Genomic DNA, 23281 nt, shown 5'->3' with positions numbered 1-23281 from the left:
TTTACATAATATTATAGAGGGCTAACTTTTTGGTAGTTGTTTGCCAGATATTATAGTAACTTGTAGGTTGACATATCGGCATTATATATCACGTAAATGTCACAACTGCTATTTCTTACTTGATTGACATGCAAATTATTCTGACTTGTTTCACCATTGACTGTACGCCACCTATATACGGTTGAAGTTAAAAGAGTATTGGTACTTAGTAATTAAAGTATGTATTTTTTTATTTAAAATAAAATATATTAATTTGATGCATTATAATTCTAAATTTAATACCACCCTATTACCTATCCTGCTATCAGCTGATCAGGGACTTTTTTTGTGTATATCTCTATTCTCGATGTAGGAAGGTCGAATGCGCGACCTAAACATAGAGTATTATACTGCTGATTAAGTGCTGGCTCAGCAGGAGTTCATACTGTTTATAGCGCCTTACTCGAGGTGCTACAGCATGAGATCAGTGGGAATTAAACCCACGACCTTATGTTTGGTGTAGCAAGTGTTCTTACCACTACACCACGTTGCCAGTTAGGTATGTAGGTTAATTTTTTATATAACCAAAACACTTTTCAAACCCCCACTTACAACCTTTCTGTTCTTAAAGTTTTATTTTACCATTCAGTTATTTTTATATCTTCATAATCAGATAATTATTTTATCTGTTTAATACATTAGATGATTGGGCTTCATATGTTTTTAATATTTTTATATGCTTCGGGTTTTGTTTTTGTATAAGATATATATTTAAAATTTTAAACAACAAACGTGTATCCCATAATATCAGAAAATGACAAAGTTAAAGCATTTTTTGTTTGTAATAAACTCTTCTGATCTAAATATTCATTTGTTGGAATTAAAAGACAGTTGTATGTTATGGATTAACAACAACAACATCATGATGGAAAATCTTTCGGTTGCCATGAAAACAAAATATGAACAACAACCACTGGAACAGAATATTTTGGGACAAAATATTACCTCTAATAACCTTGCTAAAAGATTGTGTAAACGAATTGGAAAACCTGTGTTTGTTAGTTACAACTTGCCAGAGTCAGATTTAACAACATTGTTGGCAGTAGAGCAAAAACTGTGTACTGATGTTTTGTTAAAGTAGTAGTATAAGTTAATAAAAAAATAATATATTGCAAAGCATTATAAAAAAGTAAAATGTTTTATTGAGATAGATTATAACATGTATATATATAAATTCTTGAAATGTCGCCAAAAAAACTTGAAAATGTTGTAGATTGTCTAAAACTGGCATTATTGGGGAACAAATAACGGTTGTTTGGTGCCTTATACCATGTAATAATAATTCTACTTACGTTGGTTAAAGACTAATGTGGTCTGCTATCTTTGCGAATATTAAATTTAAAAGTATTCAGAGTCAAGTTTAACCTACTATAAGCACTTTAAAACGGTATTTTTCAGCAAAGATTTTACTATTTTTTGGCACCCCTAAATTTAAATAAATTTTTTTCAATGCCCATTGAATGTTATTTGTTATTTACAATTGCTTATTACAAAAATATGAAGTGCTTGTGATAATACTCCATTTGTAACAACAATACACTTTTTAATTTTATATATTTTTTTAAAAATTTGTAGCATAATATATTTATGGCATCATTTAAAAGAAAAATATCATCTGATTCAAGCGATCATGAAGAAAATTGGAATAAAAGGCCCCACTTAGAAGTAAAGTAAGTTTGGACAGTCATTTTTATTGGTGACTTAATTATAAAAGTTATTTTTTTATAATCAGAGAAAGAAAGTATATTAAGTAAAATAAACTTGATTTATTTCAATTTTGGTTGCATTTTATCAATATAAGTTTTTCAATTTTAGAAACAATAATTGTGAAAGAAAATTAAAGTTTAATACCCCACATAAAGGTAAATAAAAGTCAAAATTATGCTTCTTTGTTCGTTAAAGATTTAACTTAAATTTTTTTTTTAATTTTAAAGTGTCTGAAATAGTATTAAAATATTATTTTTTAATTATTTAGAAAAAAATGGATCTATTGACAAGCCATACAAAAATGATGCTTTTCAAAAAAGGGTAATCGCTTTTTCATATCATAAATGCTTTTTATGAATTAAAATGTGCATACTGTTAAATAAATATATATATTTATATAAATGTTGCCTTTTACCTTTGGTGTTATTTTAAACTTAAACCAGATTTCACACATGCCATATTATAGTATATATTTTTTTTTTGGTAAGTGTAAGTTTAAACTTTTGGGTCTACTAATAAAATTAAATAATTTTGAATTAAACTTATTCAATGAAAATTTATGATCAAAACTGTTCTTTTTTAAAAGCAAAAAACATTTATACTTTAGAGAAGATGTAGATTTATCAGTGAAGGAAGTAGCTCAAGTGATGGGGAAGATCAACCTGTAACTATTTCTGATTCGCCTACTCGGTCCAACACTAGCAAATATTTTCAGAATTCAAACAATACTTCTACAAAAATTTCTTCTGGTCCTAGATGCTCTGGTGAGAATTTTTAAACTTAAGCCCCACATTTGGCATTTTAATAGTTGGAATATGTCAAAACTTGCAACTGATATTAGCATGCAATAATTTACTGTGATTCAAAAATATATTTATTTTTTAGGCCTATAAATTGGATATTTGAAACTGGGTCAAAGTAACTGATGTTAATCTATGTTTAAATTTTATAAATTTGACCAGCTAAATTTTTATGGAAAATTTACAGCCGATGTAATGAAATCAAAGGTAAAACCTGAAGTAGTTGATATCTTTAAAGCTGAGAAAAAAATGAAATCGGATTCATCTGAAGAAGAAGAGGATGAAGATCAAATTAGCTCGAGCAAAAGAGAAAAAGTTTTGACTTTTTTTCAAGTTTGTATATAAACATCTTTTACTACTCTGGTATATATATTAGATAAAAAATATAACTAAACTATAAAAATGTGTTTAAGTTTAAATAAATATGCCTATATTAATTTCTATGGGCGGGGCCTTCTAACAGTTATGCAGCACAAACAGGAGTTCAGATGGCAGTGCATACTGCTTCGATTAGGTGTAAAATATCTAAAATTATGTAAAAAAAGGGTTAATAATTGGAATATTAAAGGCTACTTTACGCTTTTGTTGGTTAACATTTGTTCAGGAAAGTTTACAAGAGGAGTTGCAGACACTTACTGGGTGCAGCAGTAAAAAGGCTGAATGTCTCATCCAACTTAGACCATTTACTTCATGGAATGATTTGGTAAATTAAACCTTTATATATTTAATAAAATTAACAACTTTTAATATCAAATTTTACAACCCATTGTTTTATTATTGTTAGTTAAAACTTTATTTTTTTAGACTTACCCAGACATTTAATTTTATTTAATCCATCCTACATAATTTTAATAATATTTTAACTTTTTTTAACATCTATATAGGTATTAAAATTGGACAGCACTAAATCTCTTGGAAGAAAGTTGTTATGGAGTTGTTTGGATTTGTTACTCGAAAGAAAATACTTGTGCAACATGATGGACAAATGCTCTGAAATATCACTCAGATTAGAAGCTGAGTTAAATAGTTTTCGAGACTCAAAAAGTGAATCACCCAGAAAAAAAGTCAAATCTGTCATAAGACAACCAAAAAACATACCAGACAAGTAAGCAATTCTTCTTGATACACTAGATTTTAAACCTTTAACATCTGAATTAAGGAGTTTTTTATAAAAAAATAATTCTGAATGTAATGCAAAGTAATTTATTAAGCTAATGGCTAATGTATTATATACGACCTAACCCTCCAGTTGGTAGCATTTAGTTAATAAATCGTTTTGATAAATTAAACTATAATCTTATAATTTTGTGTTCCCCCTTTAATTAAAAAAGCCTTATCATAGAGTTAGTATATGTTTTTAAATATAATTTTATACATTTTTTTTTAAATATACATAGGCTGCTGTTAAAACCATATCAAATCATTGGAATGAATTGGGTTGCTTTGTTGCATCGTAACAAGGTGAATGGGGTTTTAGCCGATGAAATGGGTTTGGGAAAAACTATTCAAACCATCTCATTTTTAGCTCATTTAAAAGAATCAGGAACTTATAAAACCCATCTTGTCATTGTACCATCTTCTACAATAGGTAGGTTATTCATATGGTTATTTGTATAATACAAGTAACAAGAATTCACACAAAAAATAAGAACATTATTTGTAACAAATTAACAGTAGAAGTCGAAATAAAAGGTGGTTTATATAAAATAATTAAAAAATGTTAAGTGGTTTATTAACAGCACTTAAGTTTACTAAAATAACAGATAACTGGATTCGGGAATTTGAAACTTGGTGTCCAGCCTTAAGACTTCTACTGTACAGAGGACGCCAAGATGAAAGAAGATACTTACGTCAGGGTTTACTTAAAAATCAAATGAGATGTGATGTCATTTTAACAACGTTTGTTTCATTGTTTTATATATTTAATATAAAATAATTGGAAGTATCTATATAGAGGCGTTGCTTAAAATCCATTTATGTATTAACATTTTTATTAGGGTGTATAACGAAACTAAAAAAATGTAAGTTTTTTTAAATTTTTTAAATTTAGGTACAACTTAGCAATAAGTTCGCCAGAAGATCGAATGTTATTCCGAAAAATAGATTTGTGTTATGCAGTATATGATGAGGGCCACATGCTTAAAAACATGTCATCGCAAAGATATAAATATCTTATGAAATTTAACGTAATAACAAGTTAAACATGTATTGTATTTTTAAAACAGAATTTTTTTTTACTATAGGCCTATTTAAGTTTCTAAAAATAAAATATTTAAATTATCAAAACGATTTCCACAACATTTTTTTAGTTTTTTAGAATTTTATATTGTTGTTAACTTATTATTGTAAATCTCTTGTACAGGCAGAAAGAAGGTTATTATTAACGGGCACACCTCTACAAAATAATTTGCTTGAACTGATGTCCTTGTTAAGATTTGTAATGCCTAATATGTTTGATGACAAAAGTAGCACACTTATCAAGATTTTTTCAACGGTAGATTTTTTAATATTTATTTCCCTACAGTTTCTTATTAAAATTGTATTTGCTTAGCTTACCTAATTTACTTGTTTTTTTTTGAAGACAGACAATGATCCAAATAGTAGGTATGAGAAAAAAAGAATAGAACATGCAAAACAAATCATGAAACCTTTTATATTGCGAAGGTAAGCTTTATGTATGGTATAACAAGCAACAAGTTGGCTACTTATACTAATGTTAAATCAAGACACCGATTTGTTTGCAATTTGTGCTTTAATATCATATTGTTAAAAGGCTACAACAAAAACTTGTCCAAAAGATACTTTTTAATATTTTGGTTAACATTTTAAATTGTTTTATTATTTTCATGTACTGCATTTTGATCACCTCAAACCTTTGGCCAGTCTTCTTATTGAATACAATTATTATTTTCCTTGTTTTTACATATTGAAAAATCAAACCTACCCATTTTCTCAGATTAAAAAAGGATGTGTTACATCAATTACCTTCTAAAGAAGAGACTTTAATTTTGTGCAATATGAGTGAAAAACAAGAAGAAATTTACAACAAAGTAAAAAAATCTTTTTCAAACAAATCCCTTAAAGCACAATGTAAGCATTACCAAATAGTTCCAATTTTTACATTAACATAGGCTATCATTAAGATAAGAAAATTAAATTTGCAGTAAAATTTTTTTTTATTCGCTCTACAAGTTACTGAGAGCACAAAAAACACATTTTTATTTTTATGAAGTGCCTAAAAATGAGTTGAAAAATGTTTACATGGAATTAAGAAAAATTGCAAATCATCCGCTGCTAAGAAGGGAAAATTATTCTGATGCCAAGCTGAAAGAAATGGTTCAATTTCTTAAAATGGTAAATTACCACTTATAAAACGCCATATATAATTTAAACATTGTTCTGTTAAAAGAAGGATGTACATGACTCATATTGTCACAAAAATAATACAGAAAATATGTTTAATATACAATACAGCAGTTTTACTTAAAATTGAATTCTAGCAACTATTTGATATATTTATTTTTAGTAGGGCAATTTATAGCAATATATTTACCTATTAACAAATCTTTTTCAATAACAAATTGTATTGTGTTCCAGGATGTAAAATATTATGATTCAGATGAGACATATTTGTTTGAAGACATGCAAGTTATGAGTGACTTTGAGCTTAACAATTTATGTTCAGGTTGCAAAAGAGTAAAATCTTTTATGCTAAGTGATGAAGTAATATTAAATTCTGGAAAGTTTCTTCAACTGGATATACTGTTGCCAAAGATTAAGCAAGAAGTATGTGGTTTTTATTATTTTTCTAACAAGGCTTGCCTATAATAATAAACACAACCATTGTTTTAATATAAAGTTTAATTTTTATATTGTTTTTATTAGGGCAAAAGACTTCTTCTTTTTAGTCAGTTTACAATGATGATGGATATCATTGAGTTTTATCTTAAAAAGCGAAATTACAAGTTTCTTAGACTTGATGGACAAACACAAGTGTCTGAAAGGTAAGTAAAAAATCAAAATTTACAAAGTATTATCTGTCTTTTTGTCTAAAGTCTATTTTTTGTTTCTACCGATTATCACAGGCAAATCTTAGTTGAAATTTTAACAATATTACAACAATTAAAGTGCCATCCTTGAAGCAGGCTATCAATTAAATTTGTGTATTTCTTTTATTTTTGATTTATAATTCTGGTTAATCCAAAAAGTATAAAAATCATTTTATAACCTTTATATCACATTTAGATTGGATTTAGTTGATACATTTAACAATGACCATTCCTACTTTGTGTTTATTCTCTCAACTAAGGCTGGTGGTTTGGGTATTAACTTAACATCAGCAAGTGTTGTTCTTCTTCATGACATTGATGTTAATCCATATAATGACAAACAAGCTGAAGATAGAAGTCACCGGGTGGGACAGACCAAGTAACTGTTTAGTTTTATTAAAAATATTTTAGAAAAATATAAATTTATTGTTATTAAGCAAATTGTTGTGTGTGTTTTTACCAACTGTATGGGATATCAGTTTTAAAACATAATTATATTGTTAAAATAAACTTATAAAATTGTTATTAGGAATTAAAAAAATAGATTAATATAAACTAAGTTTGTTGTTACTAATCTATCAATAATCTTGATCTTTTTTGGTAAGATGAAGATGCATATACATTTATAGTAATAAAAAATATATTTTTTTGTTATTAGAAAAGTTGAGATTATTAAACTTGTTTCAAAACAATCAATTGAGGAAGGAATTTATAAAATTGCTCTAAACAAGTTAAAATTGGAAAAGGACATAACAGAAACAGGTACAATTTTTTCTTATTTCAAAGATTCTGTCATTTGTTTGCAATAGTTTATCTCCTTACTCATTTTTTACAGATAAAGAAGATATTGACCTTGCCGATTTATTAAAAGAATCGCTTACCTAAAATGTAACTGTTATGATTGATTTCTATTGATAACCTGTTATGCCTTGAGTTTTATATGATAAACAGCACATTTTTCTATTTTCAATAGTTCGTTTTTCTATTCTTAACTGTTATTTTTTTTTGTGGAAACGAGTTTGTTTACTCTACCATGGTAAAATTATGTATTTCATTATTTCAAACTAATACAAGTGCACACAATAGTTTGGGTAATTGTCCAATAAATTTTCTTTTATAAGGTAGTGATTAAGTTGGGTTTATTTATCTTTCTGTGGTAATAGTGGAAATACTTGATTATTACATTTTTCGCTTTTATAAACAGAGAAGATGTAATTAGTAAAAAAATATTTAAAAGGACCATAAATTTTGTATGTTAACGGTTTTCGTATCTAATACAATACAAAAAAATTTAACAATTAGTGTTATTTCTATGGTTATGACGTAATTAAAATGGATTCGCCTTTTTTTTTTTTGTAACATCTCAATAAACAAACTTTTGAACTACCAGACTACTGCGTTAGCAAAATATTTTTTTTCCTTGTTAACAAGCAAGTCAAAGGAAGAACAACATGGCAACTGCTATGTACTTGGAGCATTATTTGGACAGTAGGTTTTTTTTAACGTTTTGTGATACGTAAAATGTTACTTAACTATTTTACCAAGGTCAGGAAGGTAGCTGTTAGTTAGTATACATTCTAACGGCAACATGTACGTAAGTAGTCAGGTAGTGTAGTGTAAAAAATGTTGTTTTAAAGGTTTAGAAAATCTTCCCTTGGAACTGCAGCGAAATTTCCAGTTAATGCGCCAGCTTGATCAACGTTCTGAAGACCTTAAAGTAGAAATTGATGGACAAACAGAAAAATATGTAAAAAATGCAAATCAATTGCCTGCAGACAGTAGGGTGAAAAAGATCAAAGAAATACAAAGTTCTTTTTTAAAATGCCGTGAATTTGCAGATGATAAGGTTCAGCTTGCGATGCAGACATATGAAATGGTGCGTTAATTTAATTTTTGTATTTAAAAATACTTTTTAATATTTAAATAAAAGTAGCCAGTTGGTTCGTAATTTTTACTCAAACAGAAGGCTATACCACAACCTTGTTTTTTCGGTACCTATAAAATATGTATAAGATTAAATGAATTGCATGAATTAAAAAGATTGCTTGTATTAAATGGGTTTCAAATGGGTAAGGTAGGGCTTAATCCAAACCATTTAATCCTATCGTTTCATAGTTTATTTAATCCAGTGTATTTTACAGGAACCCTTTTTTTTACTTCATTAAGTATTTAGGCACACTCCAAACCATGTATGAAAGAGTGTTAAAAAAATTACTATTAATAAAAATACCTCTACTTAACTTACTAGTTACACTGTTGTTAATAAATGCCAAATAATGAAAATTTGTTTACAACGCACATTAATTTCAAGTATGAACATTTGATGATTACATTACTGTCGTGTAATACCGTCTACGGTAAATGTTTTTTTGATTTGCAAGTAAAAATTGACCTATATAAAGAGGAGATTTAGTATGCTTGTAGAATATATACACTTTTGAAATTTATCTACAATTTTCCATATTGCAGGCAGTCTGCAAGAAGTTTAACTTCTATAGGCATTTTTATTGATTCCTGTATTTTTGGATAAAATTTGCCTTGGGAGAATCGATAACAGACTGACTGGCAACCTTAAATAGTATATACATTTCAAACGACTATTGTTGACTTTTATTAACTTTTAAATGACAATTTAAGCAGGAAAAGGTATATAATTCATAAAATAATGCCAAAGTTTATCAGCAGCAAAAATTAAACAATAACCTCGTCACATAAGTAAATATTGACTGTATAGCACCTTTAGTTAACAGTTATAACACTTCAAGCTTGTAATCATTTTTAAATACCCCTTTTTTTAATAAAGGTGGATAAACACATCAGAAAACTTGATGCAGATTTGGCACGGTTTGAAGCAGACTTGAAAGAAAAATCAATTCAGGATGCAGCTGGAAGTTTAAAGGTGAAACAAATTATATCATGTTAATTCTTTCGAATACCATTATTTAACTATAATATTTGAATTGCAGTCTGATGAAAGTGGAATTTGTGATAAAAAGAGAAGAAAAAAGGGTCGAGTGGGTTCAGATGATGAAACAACAAAAACTTTAAGAAAAAAAATAAAAACAGGTTATTAATATGAAAAAAGTTTATTAAAGGCATGTGTAACGAGTAAACTATCAAAAATATTTACTACACTAATATATTTTTAGATTCTTTGTTAGCAACTCCATTAGTAGCTGCTTACCAATCTTCAGATGTATTAGATATGCCAGTTGATCCCAATGAACCAACTTACTGTTTATGTCATCAGGTTTCATATGGAGAAATGATTGGTTGTGATAACCAGGATGTAAGTATAAAAACACTAGCAAATTTTCACAAGTTTTATTTACAAAATTTAAAAAATACTGCGCGGGAATATAATACTGCTAAAATATATATATATATGAATGATTGTGTGCATTATTGCATTCGTAAACTCTAGGTTACATGTATATTTTTTTACTGCAGTGCCCAATTGAATGGTTTCATTTTGGTTGCGTAAACCTTACTTCAAAACCTAAGGGAAAGTGGTTTTGTCCAAAATGTCGAGAAGATCGAGAAAAAAAGAAAAAATAATTTTTAAGTTTGCAATGTTGTTAGACATATGTTGCACTAGGCTCCTGTTTGGTCCCAGGCAAATAAGTATTATTCCAAATGTTGCTTTCATTTTGGTTTCTGTAAACAAAAAGTGGTATGTGGACATCATTTGAAAAAAATTTAATTAAAAAACTTGAAAACTTACTGCGGCAAGGGTTTGTATATAGATAAATGCAATGCTGCTGTATCCACCTTTGAACTAACGTATTGGTTTTCATTTTTACCATTGCTGAAAAACAAATTGTTATTATTTGAACTTTTTGTTGTTGTAGTATTAAACTTACCCTGAATTTTTCATGCTTGTGTCTCTGCTGGGTGGAAATCCAAGTTGTGCATAATTAAGTACAGTAGGTGCTGTGTTTGTACTCTATAAAAATGTTATATGTACATTAAAAAAAATTCTTTATTGTAAAATTAATGTAACTCATTATTTGAAATACCAAATCCAATGCAGTATTGTTGTTGATATACGAAGAAGATAAGTTGCTTATGCTATTATCCCCTACGTCTAGAACAAAAATTTTTAAAGACTGATTAATATTAACAATAGAAAAATGTTAAGAAGCTTTGAAATTAGGTTGTACCTTCTCCTGTATTATTAAAACCTTGATTGTCATAAAAATTTGAATTTGGTTCAAATACTGAGTCATCGGGAGATACAAGAGAATAATTTGTCTTGTTTTTTAAAAATTCTTTTGGATTAACATTGTGTAACTGTAATATAAGAATTTATAATGGTAATAAATTAAAAGGTAATTTGTTTTGCAATAAAAGATTTATTAGGAAATTTTTTACTTTATATTGCTGTAATGCTTCCAGTAATTCATTAAAAGAAGGTCTTTGAATATCTTTAATATTCCAACATCGCTGCATCAATTGATAGCTGTGATTTAATGGTTATTTTAATAAATGTAAAAAAAAGGAATAAATTAAATCAACTTACATCTTATCAGGGCACCCTAATGGTTGTTCCAATCTTCCTCCATTATTAACATATTGAATTACATCAACATTCGAAAATGCTGGGTAGGGCTGCTCCCCAAATGTCATAACTTCCCACATTAAAACACCAAATGACCTAAAATAATGTGGTTAATACAAATTTGATAAAAAAACAACTTTACGGTAGTTACTGGTGTAACACAACTTACAAAAAGTAGCTTACGCTATAACAGTACAAATTTCTGCCCAATCAAAAACAAAGAAATCAGTATGCTATGCTAATTATCTGGCAAAATGCTGATACAAAACTGCCAAAGGCATTTCAAAATTAGGTCAAAGTTAAGATTGTTACTATATCTTTAGGTTGTAAAGTCAGCCTTCCCTCATCGAAAATAAAAATGTTCAAAAAAAAGAATTAAAGGAAAATCTGCAAATAAATTTAAACCAATATAACATACCAGACGTCACTGTGTACTGTGTAGAGTTTCATCGTTAAACTCTCTGGCGCCATCCAGCGGACAGGAAGCAACCCTTCCCCTTCCTTTAGATAATATTCACTTTTGTAAATGTCACGAGCAAGACCAAAATCACCAAGTTTAACAATTCTTGCATCGTCTTTATATAAGCGTGTCGATACCAAGCAATTTCTTGCTGCAAGGTCCCTAGACAAGTTGCAATGGTAAATTTAAAAAAAAACATTTTGAAATTAACATTTAATGTATAAAAGCAAATAATTTTTATAGCGTTTCTTTTATTAAATATTATAAAGCAATAAAGTAAACACCTGTGAATAAATTTTTGACTTTCCAGATACTGACATCCAGCAGCAAGATCCAAACATATATCCAGTAAGTCGGTAATATTTAGTTTTGCTTTTAACAACTGCAATATGTACAAATACATTTATATAAATGAACAATTTTAGAGGGATAACTTAAAAATATATCAATTGTTATCTATAACAACTTAACTGGGGTGTGATTTAATGGTTAAAATGTACTAGGCCTAGGTTTAATTCACAATACTTTTTCCCTAGGTGCCTCTGAGTAAAGCCCCCCATATTGTACAAACTCCTGTTGACCCACAAAACGACTAACAGGCCAGGTTATTACCAAGCACAAAAAAAATATCAAAGCTAACTTAAAGACTAAATTTGGGAAACAAGTATAAGTTGGCACAGGTAACCAAAAAAGTAATTTTGTTAAATGGTAATTCGTTCAACAATAAATTAACTTTGTTACTGTTGATTAGTTAAATTAAACAGATTGTGATGAAGGTTACTGATTTTTTTTACAATAGAATTTAATTAAAACAAACAAATGAACAATCCTATTTTTATATAATCAATAGTTTGAATCTTTGATGATTTAACTTAACATGTAAGTTTAAAAAAAGTTTCTAATTGCTGGTATAATGGCCAGATGCCATTTACATACTTAGTTTAAAAAACCACAACAGTTTAAACAGAGTATTGGACAAATATATCTCTATCTTAGCATAGTTTATAAAAAAATAAAATTACCAAACTTATATTAATGGAAGCACTATTGAGCAAAAGTTTACAAGTTCGATAATATTTTTTAAAGTTAACTTAAAAGTGAAAATGTGCCTGCCTCCGGTTACATGTGATACCCCATTTAATTTAAGAAATTGACCTTTCCACAACAAATATAGAGAAAATTGATTTTTAGCATATTCAGATACAAAAAGGGCCATATATATAGATACCGTATTAAAAGCATCTTTTAAAAGTGAAACACTATTAAAGTTTTTTTACAAAAAAAAAAAAATTTAAATAAAACAACAGATACTAGGTTTTTAACTTACAGCAGTTGAACGAGCTTGTCTTAAATATTTAAGCAAGTCACCCCCTTCCATGAGTTCAAGTATTAGAAATTGATACTGGTTGTCCAAACACACACCAAGCAACGATATAATATTTGGATGCTCGAACAAGCTGGAAAATTTATAGAAATTAATTATCTAAAAAAAACTATAGTTGTTTACACAACCCTACATTTCTTTGTATGTAACACTTTTTTTACTTTATTTTTTATCTACTGCTTGGTAATGTTAGTACAGATATATAGGATAAAATTAAATTTAAAAAAAATGAAAATACATTTTATTGATATTACACTAGTTGGTCAGTGTGTTGGTTAAAAAATTACCTAGTTTTTTGGATTTTTTAAGTTATATAAACTAGCTGGACATGTATTTTTTTAAAGAAAGGTGTTCTAAGCTACCTCATGAAGTATGCCTCCATTAAAAATTCACATTTTTCACTGTCAGTTGCTCCAACCTTAAGAGTCTTTACGGCAACTTCTGTTTCAATTCCACAATCTTCCCCCAAAATATCGGTTGCAACACCCTTGTATACCTAATATACAAGATTGAAGTAAAAAATTTTAAAAGATTACCTTTAATTTTGTTATTTATTAGTTGACTTTATGTAGGCCAAAGTGGCCAGGTTGTTTGTGCAATTAAATTTTGTTACAAATAAATTAATTTTATTGAACATTTTGATATGCAAGTAATTGAAAATAATTTAAAATAAAACAATTTAAGATGCATTTAAATAAACTATTGTTGTTATCAAAACAATTTTAAATCTTATTAAAGTAAAGTTAACCTCTCCAAAAGCTCCTTCACCGAGTAAGGTATCAAGTTTAAGTTGATCTCGAGGAAACAGAGGAATTCTTTCTCGGTAATCAAGCGGCAAGTTTGAGTCATTATTAACAGCTGCCACAGCAAGATTTGTCATGTGACGAATGTTAGCTAACTCCACGTCCATTCCATAATCAACATGTATTGTTGTTGGAACCGTGGGAAAGTTTTTGCGTAATTTTTTCAAGCGACGTTTCTTCCTACACCAGCACCCTGTATCAGAAAAAAAAAAATTTATGTTATTATAAATAAAAAAATGTTTGGGCTTTAAGTTAATAAAATCCTTTTTTCAAAATAAATGAAATAGTAAAAATAAAACTTTGCAACACCCATATGACTGCAAAGTAAAAATTGAAGGCAATCTTTATAATTCTAAATATGAGTTACAGTAATAACCCCCATGTCTATAATTAGACTCAACAAACAATACCAAACATAGATTTAAAAAAAAACTTACAAAGCAGAACTCCAAAAATAATAAGAAGTAAAGCTACACCACCAACTGAAGATCCAATTATCATCCATAAATGTCGACCATCTAAAAAATGACAAATTTGACAATTAGTAATCAGTTAAATTTATGCTACAAACTGTATGTAAATAAGTTTTTAATTTTGATAACTCTTTTAAATGTATAAATTAGTTAAATAATTTGTTTTAATTAAAGTAATTGTACCATCTATAGGATAAAGAACTTGATAAATAGAGGTTGATGCACTAACATCCCCTCTACCAACAGAATTTGTTGCATAAATCTATATATATATATAATAACACAAAAAAAAATAATTATCATATTTAAATTTAATTCAACTTCTAACAAACACGTGATTTTTATATTTTTTTGTATCTTTTACTGATGTGGTAAGTCAACGCAGGGTGACATTTACTTCGCCAAGGCGATGCCGAGTTACTTTTAAAAGTTTTGGATATTGTGGGGCATATTGCCACTGCCGGATAATTAACCTGCTCGGTTTGAGCTTGGTAAAAGTATTTAATAGGAATGGGCACGAGCCCAAGTATTTTGTCGTGGTACTCGGCCGAGTCCGAGTACTCGGTTATGACGTCATTTATACGTATATAACTGTTTACGAGAATCTATTCCGCATAACTTTAAAAGTGCCGAGGTTTGCCAAAAAACACGTATTTATGGATTATAAAGTATTTAACGTTGGTAAAACTACTAACCGCTAATTGCAATATCATTTTAAGTTTAAACGAAAATGTAAAAGTCTCAAATTTATTATGAGTAAAATTTTACCAAGTAAAAATGTATTTGTTGCGCAATTGTTGCTTAGATTACGTAATATAATTGAGTAGTATACTAGGTAAGGGCTGAAATCCGAATTACTCGGGCTGAAATCCGAATTACTCGGGCTGAAATCCGAATTACTCGGGCTGAAATCCGAATTACTGGGGCGGAAATCTGAATAACTATATACTAGGGATGGGTTGAAATCCGAATTACTCGGGATTCAACGAGCCCAAGTATTTTGTCGCGGTACTCGGTTACGACGTCATTTATACGTATATAACTGTTTACGAGAATCTCTTCCGCATAATTTCAAAAGCTGATAGCAATATCATTTTAAGTTTAAACGAAAATGTAAGTCTCAAATTTATTAAACCGTGAAACTTTACCAAGTAAAAATGTATTTGTTGCGCAATTGTTGCTTAGATTACGTAACATAATTGAGTAGTTTAAAATTTATTAGAAAAAGGCAAACCTCGTATTTTTTATGGTAAGTAAATCGTATACGATCTTGAATGACAATTTATTACTCTGTTACTCGGCGTCCGAGTACTAAAAAATGCTTGCCGAGCACGAGTATTACCATATTTCTAATACTTGGGCCGAGTACTCGGACTCGGATTCAATTGGCCCATCCCTAGTATATACCAGTTAAAGCATCTTACTTAAGGTGCTACGACATACATAAAGGAGTGCTTGTACCAATAAAAATAGAGTAAATTTAAGATAAATATTAATAATAATTTTTATACCTAAAATTTAAATTTTTTATATTTTTATCAAGATAAATAAATGAATAAATAATAACTTACTCTAAATTCATAAAACTTTTGTGCAGTAAGTCCATCTATAACCCATATGTTATCCACATTTGCAGTAAGGTTATCAACATTTTGCCAGTTTTGACGAATTGCAAGGGGACTTTGTGGATCCGAAACCTCTCTGAAAACCATTAAAAGAATTAGTTTTGCATTGATTGGTTCTAAGATATTCTAATCTAGTGCTACTGTTGTTATTCATACACAGCAAAAAAATATTTCCAATTATTCTTGTATGTTAGTGGTTCTATCAAGTCTTTTAATTTAAAAAACATTCTTTTATTTAGAAAAAAAATAAATTTACAAATATAATAAATCGCTTATATTTTAAAGGCACCAAAATCTTCACTACTAAAAAAAGACTCTGTTTTTTTATGCATCAAATATAAACATAAACCAACTAAACTTAAGTTTTTATTTTTACATACCTGGCTTCAATGACATAATTTAAAATATCCTGGTTTCCTTGTAGTGGAGGTTCTGACCACGTTAAATACCCATTGGGTGATTGACCTCTAACTTGCACATCTTGTGGGGCATTTGGGACACCATCAAGTGTTATAAGCGAAATTTGTAGTGTGTAATTAACAAAATTGTTAAAAGCATACCTTTACATTGAATAAATCAGCTTTGATTAAAAATATATTAAAATATATCATAAAAAAATATGCAGTTTTGATACAACAAAACAAATTCAAACCTCTAAACAAAAATAAGTGGCCATATTGAACAAAAGCCCAGACTTTCTTTTATTTAGGTAAAAAAAAACTAATTAAAGTTGTGTAGTCATACCTCGTGTTGGGACAACAACTTATTACATATTTTTAATATTTAGTCTCTATTTCCATATCTTATTGCACATGCTGATGTTGTTATATTAATATATGTAATACTTGCTATTAACAACATTATTTAAATTTTTTAAAATAAAAAAATAAAATAAAAAATTAAAATTGTTTGAAGTTATACATTCTCTACACAAAAATTTTTTTTAAAAGAAGAATAAATATTTAATAAAAAAAAGTTCCAAATAAAAAATTTTCTATATTTAATTCAAATAGCTAAATAAAACAATACTTTTCCACATATTGACAATTTTTTTACTTTTTTACACATGCTAAACAATAAATATCAATTTTGGATAATTCAGCATCAAATACTTACACAATACGAGCTTTTATTAAATAACCAGTTCCAGGTTGTAGATCGGTTATTGTGTCTTTAGTTGCTGACCCAGGAAGAGGCAAACTACTCTTCCATACCTCATCAGATGATGACGTAATCTAAAAAAAAATTATTAACAAAAATAGTTGTAATAAACCATGTGCAACTATAACCAAAAAAAAATCCTAATTTCATAATAGTTATTTCCAAGACCAACACCTCACAGAAAATAGCCCCTTTTAAATAGGCTAGGCCTATTAAATAAGTTTGAGAATATAATACCCTAGTATTTTGAACAGTGACACTAAAAAACCCTAGTAAAAGTTATTTAGTAAACATTCTATCAAAAGAAAAATAAACTGCATAAAATCACAAAAGTCTTAAAATTTAAAATTTTCTTGCAAATACCTGAGACTCAGCCCATAATATGATAATTTGTGAAATTTGGCCAGCTGGATAGGCTTTCCAACTAACTGGTACAGATTGACTTGTCGGGGGCGAAATCATCAGATTATTTGGAGGACTTAAAGGTTTACAGAAAACAGGAATGGAAAGATTGGAGTACATAGAACCAACTTGATATTGAACCTAAAATGAAAAAAAAATTTAGGCCTATATAATAGAAAGTGGTAAACAGAATTGCTTATGGAATCTAACACAGTAACAAAAAAAAATAAGAAAGATATTTAAAAGTTTTCTTTGAAACAGTATACATAACTTACCCAATGCCAAAATGGAGTAAAATAATATCAAAATTAAGCCAATTATAAAAATTAAATTTTAAAGCTTTTATTTATTGGATTTGATGTAAGTATGTTAGTTAAGCTTTTATTTAGTGATGCTAATTATGCAGTAAATTTGCTTTAGGGTTTGTCAATATAGATTTATTTTTTAAATATCTTATTCTGTTTTTTTAATCCTATTGACAGTACACAAGGTAACATTTGCTAAATACAAACATATTACTTACCTGGTAAGAAAGTGTTGAGGTAGTTTGATCGGGTGATATAATAACTGTTGTATGGTTAGTTAATAAAAAATGTGTTAAATCACTTTGATTAGGAGAGGCTACTATTAAATACTCGGGCATGCTGGCAAGTTGAATCCAAGACAACAAAACAGATGCAAAAGAGTGCGGATTACACATAACAGTATCCAATGCAGGTAAATCTGTATTATTTAAATATCAATTATGAAAATCATTTTAGAAACCAAATTGCATTGGTAATATTAGTCAATTTTATCATGTGGTCGCAACTAAAATTTGCCCATGACTATTTATCTATGCACCACAAACAGCAGTTTTATTTATTCTGTAGGTTTTGAAATTGAAAATACATTGCCAATAAAGCTAAATTGTAAATAAATTTATACAAAGATAAAACGAACAAGAAAAAATTTACAAACTATTACAATTTATTTTGTACAGAAATCTTTTAATATTTACCCAGATTGGTGTTGGCAGCAAGATCTACAGAACAGTTGCACGGCATTACATCATTTATTTTCCATGTTTCAGCACACTCTTATAACACCATGAAAAATACAGGTTAAGTTAAAAATCCTGGGTAAGTTTATATACAAAACTATTTAAAAATAGTATTTTTTGTATGCTTTTGTCATCAATGTTAGAAAGCTGACTAATACAACGAATAACAATTGTTATCTGTTGCAGTTTTGAATATCGATTGTAATTGTCCTATTACTAATCTTTTGATTGGTGTTTGGCCTAGTGGGCATTTAAATATACTTTAAATAGAGTCATACTTAAGGGTGCTTTAACATAAAATCAGCTGGAATCGAGGAGAGCCCAGTGTTTAAAACCCACATCCTGCTACAAGCCCAGTAGTTTTTACAACTTACCAGATGTTGAATGGCAGGTCTGAACTTGATTCAGACAGTCATTGTCTTTCACACAACTCCATAAGAAATCAATGTTGTTAGATTCCCGTTTTAGCCTTGTATGATAATCATGACCTAAAAAAATTTTTTTTATGGTATTAGATCTAAAAATATTTAAATTTATAATTGTGGTAAAATTGATGATAATTTATCAATCCTGTGCAGCCCTGGATTTAATTAGCAGGACCCAAATTTGATGCCAATTTTTCAAAAAATTCTGTTAATTTAAACACCAAAAAAATACCTCTTAGATTTGCATCACATTTAATTGCAAATGTAAAAAATATTGCCACATATAATTGAACACACATAGAAAAGAGCTTTTTTGTACGATAAAAAACGTATAAATTTCGGGTCATCATTTAGATTTTTAAAATCATCCGCTTCTTCTGCTGTTTAGCCTGTTAGCTGATGGCTGTCTAACCGTCTCTAACGAAACAAAATTAGAAATGTATTTTTTATGGCCGTAATTGTAGCGCTAATATAAATCTCACTTTATGTTAACGTGCGTACAGAAAGACAGACCTATTCTATATAACTAACGTTTTAAGTATTTTAGTATATCTGGTTCTTCTCTATTTACTTTTCTTGATGTCGACTTGACAGAACTTATAACCGTAAATGACGTTATTATATTTTACAAATAATAATAACTTTATATTAAAAAATATAATTATGGCCAGGATCTAGAATGGTCTTCACATAAAATAAAATTCGGTTGCAGTTAAGTAAATTTCTAATACAAAATCAATGAGGTCCCATGGCATTGGCATTAGCGAAGCAGGAAAAATAAGTTCGATTATTCATATTACGTCATTGGTCATAAATCTTTGTTTGTAAAACGTCGCGCGCTGTAGCAACAAGGGTCGCGGGCTTTATTGACACAATGTGTCACAATATTGTGTCACTAGAAATGACACAACTTTTGTGTCAAAAAATATAAAATGACACATATTTTGTGTCAATTTTAAATGACACAATTTTTGTGTCAATTTTAAATGACACAATTTTTTTGTCAATTTTAATGACACAATTTTTGTGTCAATTTTAAATGACACAATTGTTTTACAAACACATTGTGTTCCACAAAAATGACACAATCTTTAAAATTTATTTAATAAAAATATTGGTTTACAATATTAACTAACTAAAAAACAAGATTTTATTTCAGATCCACAGCTTTACAAAATGATGTTGCTTTATGATTGACAACGACGATGTGTAATTGTTTAGAAAACTAAAAGCCACAAGATCAATAACTATTTATCAAATTATGTTATTAAAGCAAAAATTAACATCAAAGTAACAATTAAAATTATCTATGTTTTTATTAACTTTAATTCTTTTGCTTTCCCGGTTATATAAAATTTAATGAAAACTACTTTTTTTAACCATGATATTTAATTTAAAGCTGAATTATAACTTCTTTTATTAATATTATAATATTATACAATTAAAAAAACCTTTGTTGTACGTGTGCTGTGTAGTGTTAGAATAGTGTTTTGTTTGTTAATAACATAAGGGTTTAACACTTTAAAGTTATATATACTCAGATTTTGCAAAGTCAAACTTTTTTTGAATATAAAACAGCTTTAATTTACATGGCGTCACAATTACGTCGCTACACAGAGGGGGCTAGCAAGAGGTAATTAAAAAAGTGTTTAAAAAAGGAAACCATTTTTTTAATTTGTAAAGATAAATAAAATTCCTCACAATTAAAATTTAATTTCGCAAAAAGAGACGTCTTTTATAAAGTTTTAAATTTTTAAAAGGTTTACAATTTAAGACTAACAGAGTTCTTAGAAAAAAATTTAATAAATAAGTTAAAAAATTAAATAGAAAATAAAGTTTGAAATTTATTTAAAATTTAAATAGAAAAAAATTAAAAAATTCTTGTTTAGTGCTAGATTAGAATATGTTAAACATTTGAGCTATGTGAAATATTGGAGTCGTTTTGGAAGTTTTATTTTATAGTAATGCAGCCTTAAATATTAAAAATAACTTCTATTGTTAGTATTAGTTTTTAAACTTGCCACATTCAGGCTTATCAAAAAACTTATAAAGTATGTTTGTAGTCTTAACACAAACTTTAAAAACTGTAAAGTAAGCGTCGACACACATAACTATAAAAAAATGGTTGCGCCACTTTGCTGCTGGACCTAAATGTAATTAAAATCTTTTTTTTCATTTTTGCAAGATTGCTGTATTCTACAAATTTATGTTTGCTGTTATACTCCTATTAACATACGAAAAAAAAAGTTAAAGAGATGGTTCGGTTGCAGAGTTTCTTTTTTAATTATGTTAAAATTTTTTTAACTTGCACGAGGATACCATTATTTTAAAAATTGGTCGCGTAGTTTTTGAAATATCGGAATTTGAAGGTAAATATTGTAAATAGGGAAATTCCCTACGCTCGCGAGTCACGTGACGCACGACGTCATCGTCGTAAGATCATGTGAGACATAAAGAAATAAAATTATTTTGCTCTCTCTGATCCGTTTGTTGTACTTTTTTAAAAAATTTTTGGCAGAAAACAAACTTAGCATGATAAGCAAAATTGACAGTTGTTACTTTTTAAATATTTTTAATTGTATATATTAGTATCTCTATGATTTTAACTGCAAACCCCGATATCTCAAAAACTACTTGACCAATTTTTAAAATAATGGTATCGTACAAGTTGTAAAAATCACAACATAATTAAAAAAGAACTTCTTTGACCGAACCATCTCTTTAAATTAAAATAACTTTTATAAAATGTTAATATGGCAGGAGAAAGATCATTTGTTGATCTTTTATAGGATTGATTGTAAAACTGCTTATTAGGTTGTTATCGTCAAATAAAAAAACCTAGTCCGATAGCTTGATAAAAACATTTTTTGTCATATTATGTTATAATATTATCAGCAACCTTTTTTGATTTATTAGTAGGGGATCGCTTTTAGTAAGATTCTAAGTTTTATCGCTAAATTATCCTGATTTAACGCAACTGGAAAAGATTTTTCACTTCCGAGCGCTATTCGTGATGGATGAATTATATGGATGAATTATGTAGTTTTACTATTTGTTTTGTATTTTTTGTAACGCCTTTTTTATTTAATAAAGCGTAAGTTTGTATGCAATTCAGAATAAAGTGAAGTCACATGGTTGTTTTTTTTGGCAAATTTTGGTTAATTCGCGAGTTAAAATTAACACATCATAATAGGCTATATTATTTTTATTATATGTGACCCTATGCTTGTTAGTGGTCATGGAAAACAAAAAACATTTTACAGAGTTAAGATAAATAACAAAAAATAAATATTATAAAGTTATTAAAAATTAGTAATTCAATGGCTAGTGTTTTCTCTGGTAAAACATCAGACGCGTTTTTAGCGACACTTAATGATAAAAAATGCACCGTGTGTTTGTTTTCCTTTAAAGATGATACATTCTGTCAATTTAAAAAAGAATGGCTATAAAAAATCTAAAACTGAAGTGTTACAAGATAAGTTTGATCGTCTCGTAATTTAGCCTAACGTTTAGGTGGCGATATAATAAAGGTCCTAATTGTATTAAACCCTCACCCTTAACTGCTTAGTAGGACGAAACGATCTCCCTAATTTAGTAAAGCCTAGGATACCCCGCTTTAACGGTCCACTGTAAAAACCAAGTTGGCTAACTCTGTTATTTATATTAACATGTACGGTAGGTGTGTAAACTTACTTTTAATATTCGATAAAAACTACTAAAACAATACTTGCAATAAAAACATAAGAGTAATAAAACAGTATAAAAACAACACAACTACACCTAACCGCACCCACGTCAGCACTAACCTTTTGGTAGGCGCTACATACAACATTCGGCGCTACATTTCCGTTTAGGGCAAGAAATCCTGATAAGGTTAATTAATTAGATATACTAGGGCATATACAGACTATCAGGTGTCAGGAGCCACTGACGCGTGACAAAACATATATGTTACAGAAGTGATAGATTATGGCGAACAAGAAAATTTGGAAGAAGTTGTGAAATATCTAAAAAACATTGCAGATGAATATGTTGGGTAACTTATGTTCTTATATTTTTGTTAAATTTTTCTCATACCTTTATTGCTAATATTAAAAGTTAGAAACTAACAAAGACCATCACAGCACAAACTTGTTGTTTGAAGTGTTGTTCGGGGATGTCTTTGTGAACGGTTTAGCAATTGTAAGAAATATTTCAGTAAATAATGCTAAACTGGTAAGTTAAATTAGTTTGGTATAAAATTAAAAGCACTTCAAGTTGTTTTTTAAACCTCGTAGTTATACTTTTAAGCTAACTTAGATGTGCAGTAAAACAACCATTTATAAACTAAGTCGTGTAAATTATTGCAAA

General features: G+C 28.4%; 3 protein-coding genes across 3 annotated transcripts; 2 read left to right on the top strand and 1 right to left on the bottom strand.

Moving 5' to 3' along the window:
- The first annotated feature begins 130 nt into the window (after nucleotides 1-130).
- Nucleotides 131-7882, top strand: LOC145763968 (SWI/SNF-related matrix-associated actin-dependent regulator of chromatin subfamily A containing DEAD/H box 1-like). Its single transcript, XM_082575523.1, has 20 exons — nucleotides 131-217; nucleotides 1615-1709; nucleotides 1855-1901; nucleotides 2015-2067; nucleotides 2354-2510; nucleotides 2734-2879; nucleotides 3151-3249; nucleotides 3431-3651; nucleotides 3944-4134; nucleotides 4310-4445; nucleotides 4597-4732; nucleotides 4909-5040; nucleotides 5128-5210; nucleotides 5503-5636; nucleotides 5779-5900; nucleotides 6144-6332; nucleotides 6432-6550; nucleotides 6792-6974; nucleotides 7254-7357; nucleotides 7431-7882. Exons 2-20 carry the CDS (start codon nucleotides 1627-1629, stop codon nucleotides 7478-7480), a joined length of 2385 nt encoding a protein of 794 aa, XP_082431649.1. The 5' UTR covers nucleotides 131-217; nucleotides 1615-1626; the 3' UTR covers nucleotides 7481-7882.
- A 74-nt stretch (nucleotides 7883-7956) lies between these two features.
- Nucleotides 7957-10926, top strand: LOC145764254 (inhibitor of growth protein 5-like). Its single transcript, XM_082575873.1, has 6 exons — nucleotides 7957-8083; nucleotides 8233-8471; nucleotides 9399-9494; nucleotides 9562-9661; nucleotides 9745-9884; nucleotides 10046-10926. The coding sequence occupies exons 1-6, from the start codon at nucleotides 8047-8049 to the stop codon at nucleotides 10151-10153; spliced, it is 720 nt and encodes a 239-aa protein (XP_082431999.1). The 5' UTR covers nucleotides 7957-8046; the 3' UTR covers nucleotides 10154-10926.
- Nucleotides 10111-19501, bottom strand: LOC145764253 (proto-oncogene tyrosine-protein kinase ROS-like). The gene is made up of 22 exons (XM_082575872.1): nucleotides 19164-19501; nucleotides 18881-18994; nucleotides 18465-18542; nucleotides 17988-18187; nucleotides 17426-17605; nucleotides 17018-17136; nucleotides 16282-16461; nucleotides 15848-15977; nucleotides 14460-14538; nucleotides 14241-14321; nucleotides 13749-13996; nucleotides 13363-13496; nucleotides 12944-13073; nucleotides 11901-11998; nucleotides 11575-11778; nucleotides 11118-11252; nucleotides 10970-11057; nucleotides 10759-10888; nucleotides 10615-10682; nucleotides 10459-10541; nucleotides 10320-10403; nucleotides 10111-10252 (listed from the first exon to the last, which is right to left on the bottom strand). Exons 1-22 carry the CDS (start codon nucleotides 19279-19281, stop codon nucleotides 10174-10176), a joined length of 2760 nt encoding a protein of 919 aa, XP_082431998.1. The 5' UTR covers nucleotides 19282-19501; the 3' UTR covers nucleotides 10111-10173.
- Between the last annotated feature and the right edge of the window lie 3780 nt (nucleotides 19502-23281).

This window comes from Corella eumyota, chromosome 1, assembly GCF_963082875.1.
Source record: "Corella eumyota chromosome 1, kaCorEumy4.1, whole genome shotgun sequence".
Lineage (NCBI taxonomy): Eukaryota > Metazoa > Chordata > Ascidiacea > Phlebobranchia > Corellidae > Corella > Corella eumyota.
This window is presented reverse-complemented; position numbering and strand designations above follow the sequence as displayed.

What these genes read in the sequence shown, in the direction of transcription:
- LOC145764253 (XM_082575872.1), bottom strand. Translation starts at nt 19,281, where the DNA reads ATGATGACCCGAAATTTATACGTTTTTTATCGTACAAAAAAGCTCTTT. An exon ending in AAAAGTTTTATGAATTTAGA is followed by an intron (nt 14,539 to 15,847) that starts GTAAGTTATTAT and finishes ATATATATATAG; the next exon opens with ATTTATGCAACAAATTCTGT. An exon ending in ATGGAGGCATACTTCATGAG is followed by an intron (nt 13,074 to 13,362) that starts GTAGCTTAGAAC and finishes TAAATTTTCCAG; the next exon opens with CTTGTTCGAGCATCCAAATA.
- LOC145763968 (XM_082575523.1), top strand. Translation starts at nt 1,627, where the DNA reads ATGGCATCATTTAAAAGAAAAATATCATCTGATTCAAGCGATCATGAA. An exon ending in TTCTGGTCCTAGATGCTCTG is followed by an intron (nt 2,511 to 2,733) that starts GTGAGAATTTTT and finishes GAAAATTTACAG; the next exon opens with CCGATGTAATGAAATCAAAG. An exon ending in TGCCAAAGATTAAGCAAGAA is followed by an intron (nt 6,333 to 6,431) that starts GTATGTGGTTTT and finishes TGTTTTTATTAG; the next exon opens with GGCAAAAGACTTCTTCTTTT.
- LOC145764254 (XM_082575873.1), top strand. Translation starts at nt 8,047, where the DNA reads ATGGCAACTGCTATGTACTTGGAGCATTATTTGGACA. An exon ending in AAGAAAAAAAATAAAAACAG is followed by an intron (nt 9,662 to 9,744) that starts GTTATTAATATG and finishes ATATATTTTTAG; the next exon opens with ATTCTTTGTTAGCAACTCCA. An exon ending in TTGGTTGTGATAACCAGGAT is followed by an intron (nt 9,885 to 10,045) that starts GTAAGTATAAAA and finishes TTTTTACTGCAG; the next exon opens with TGCCCAATTGAATGGTTTCA.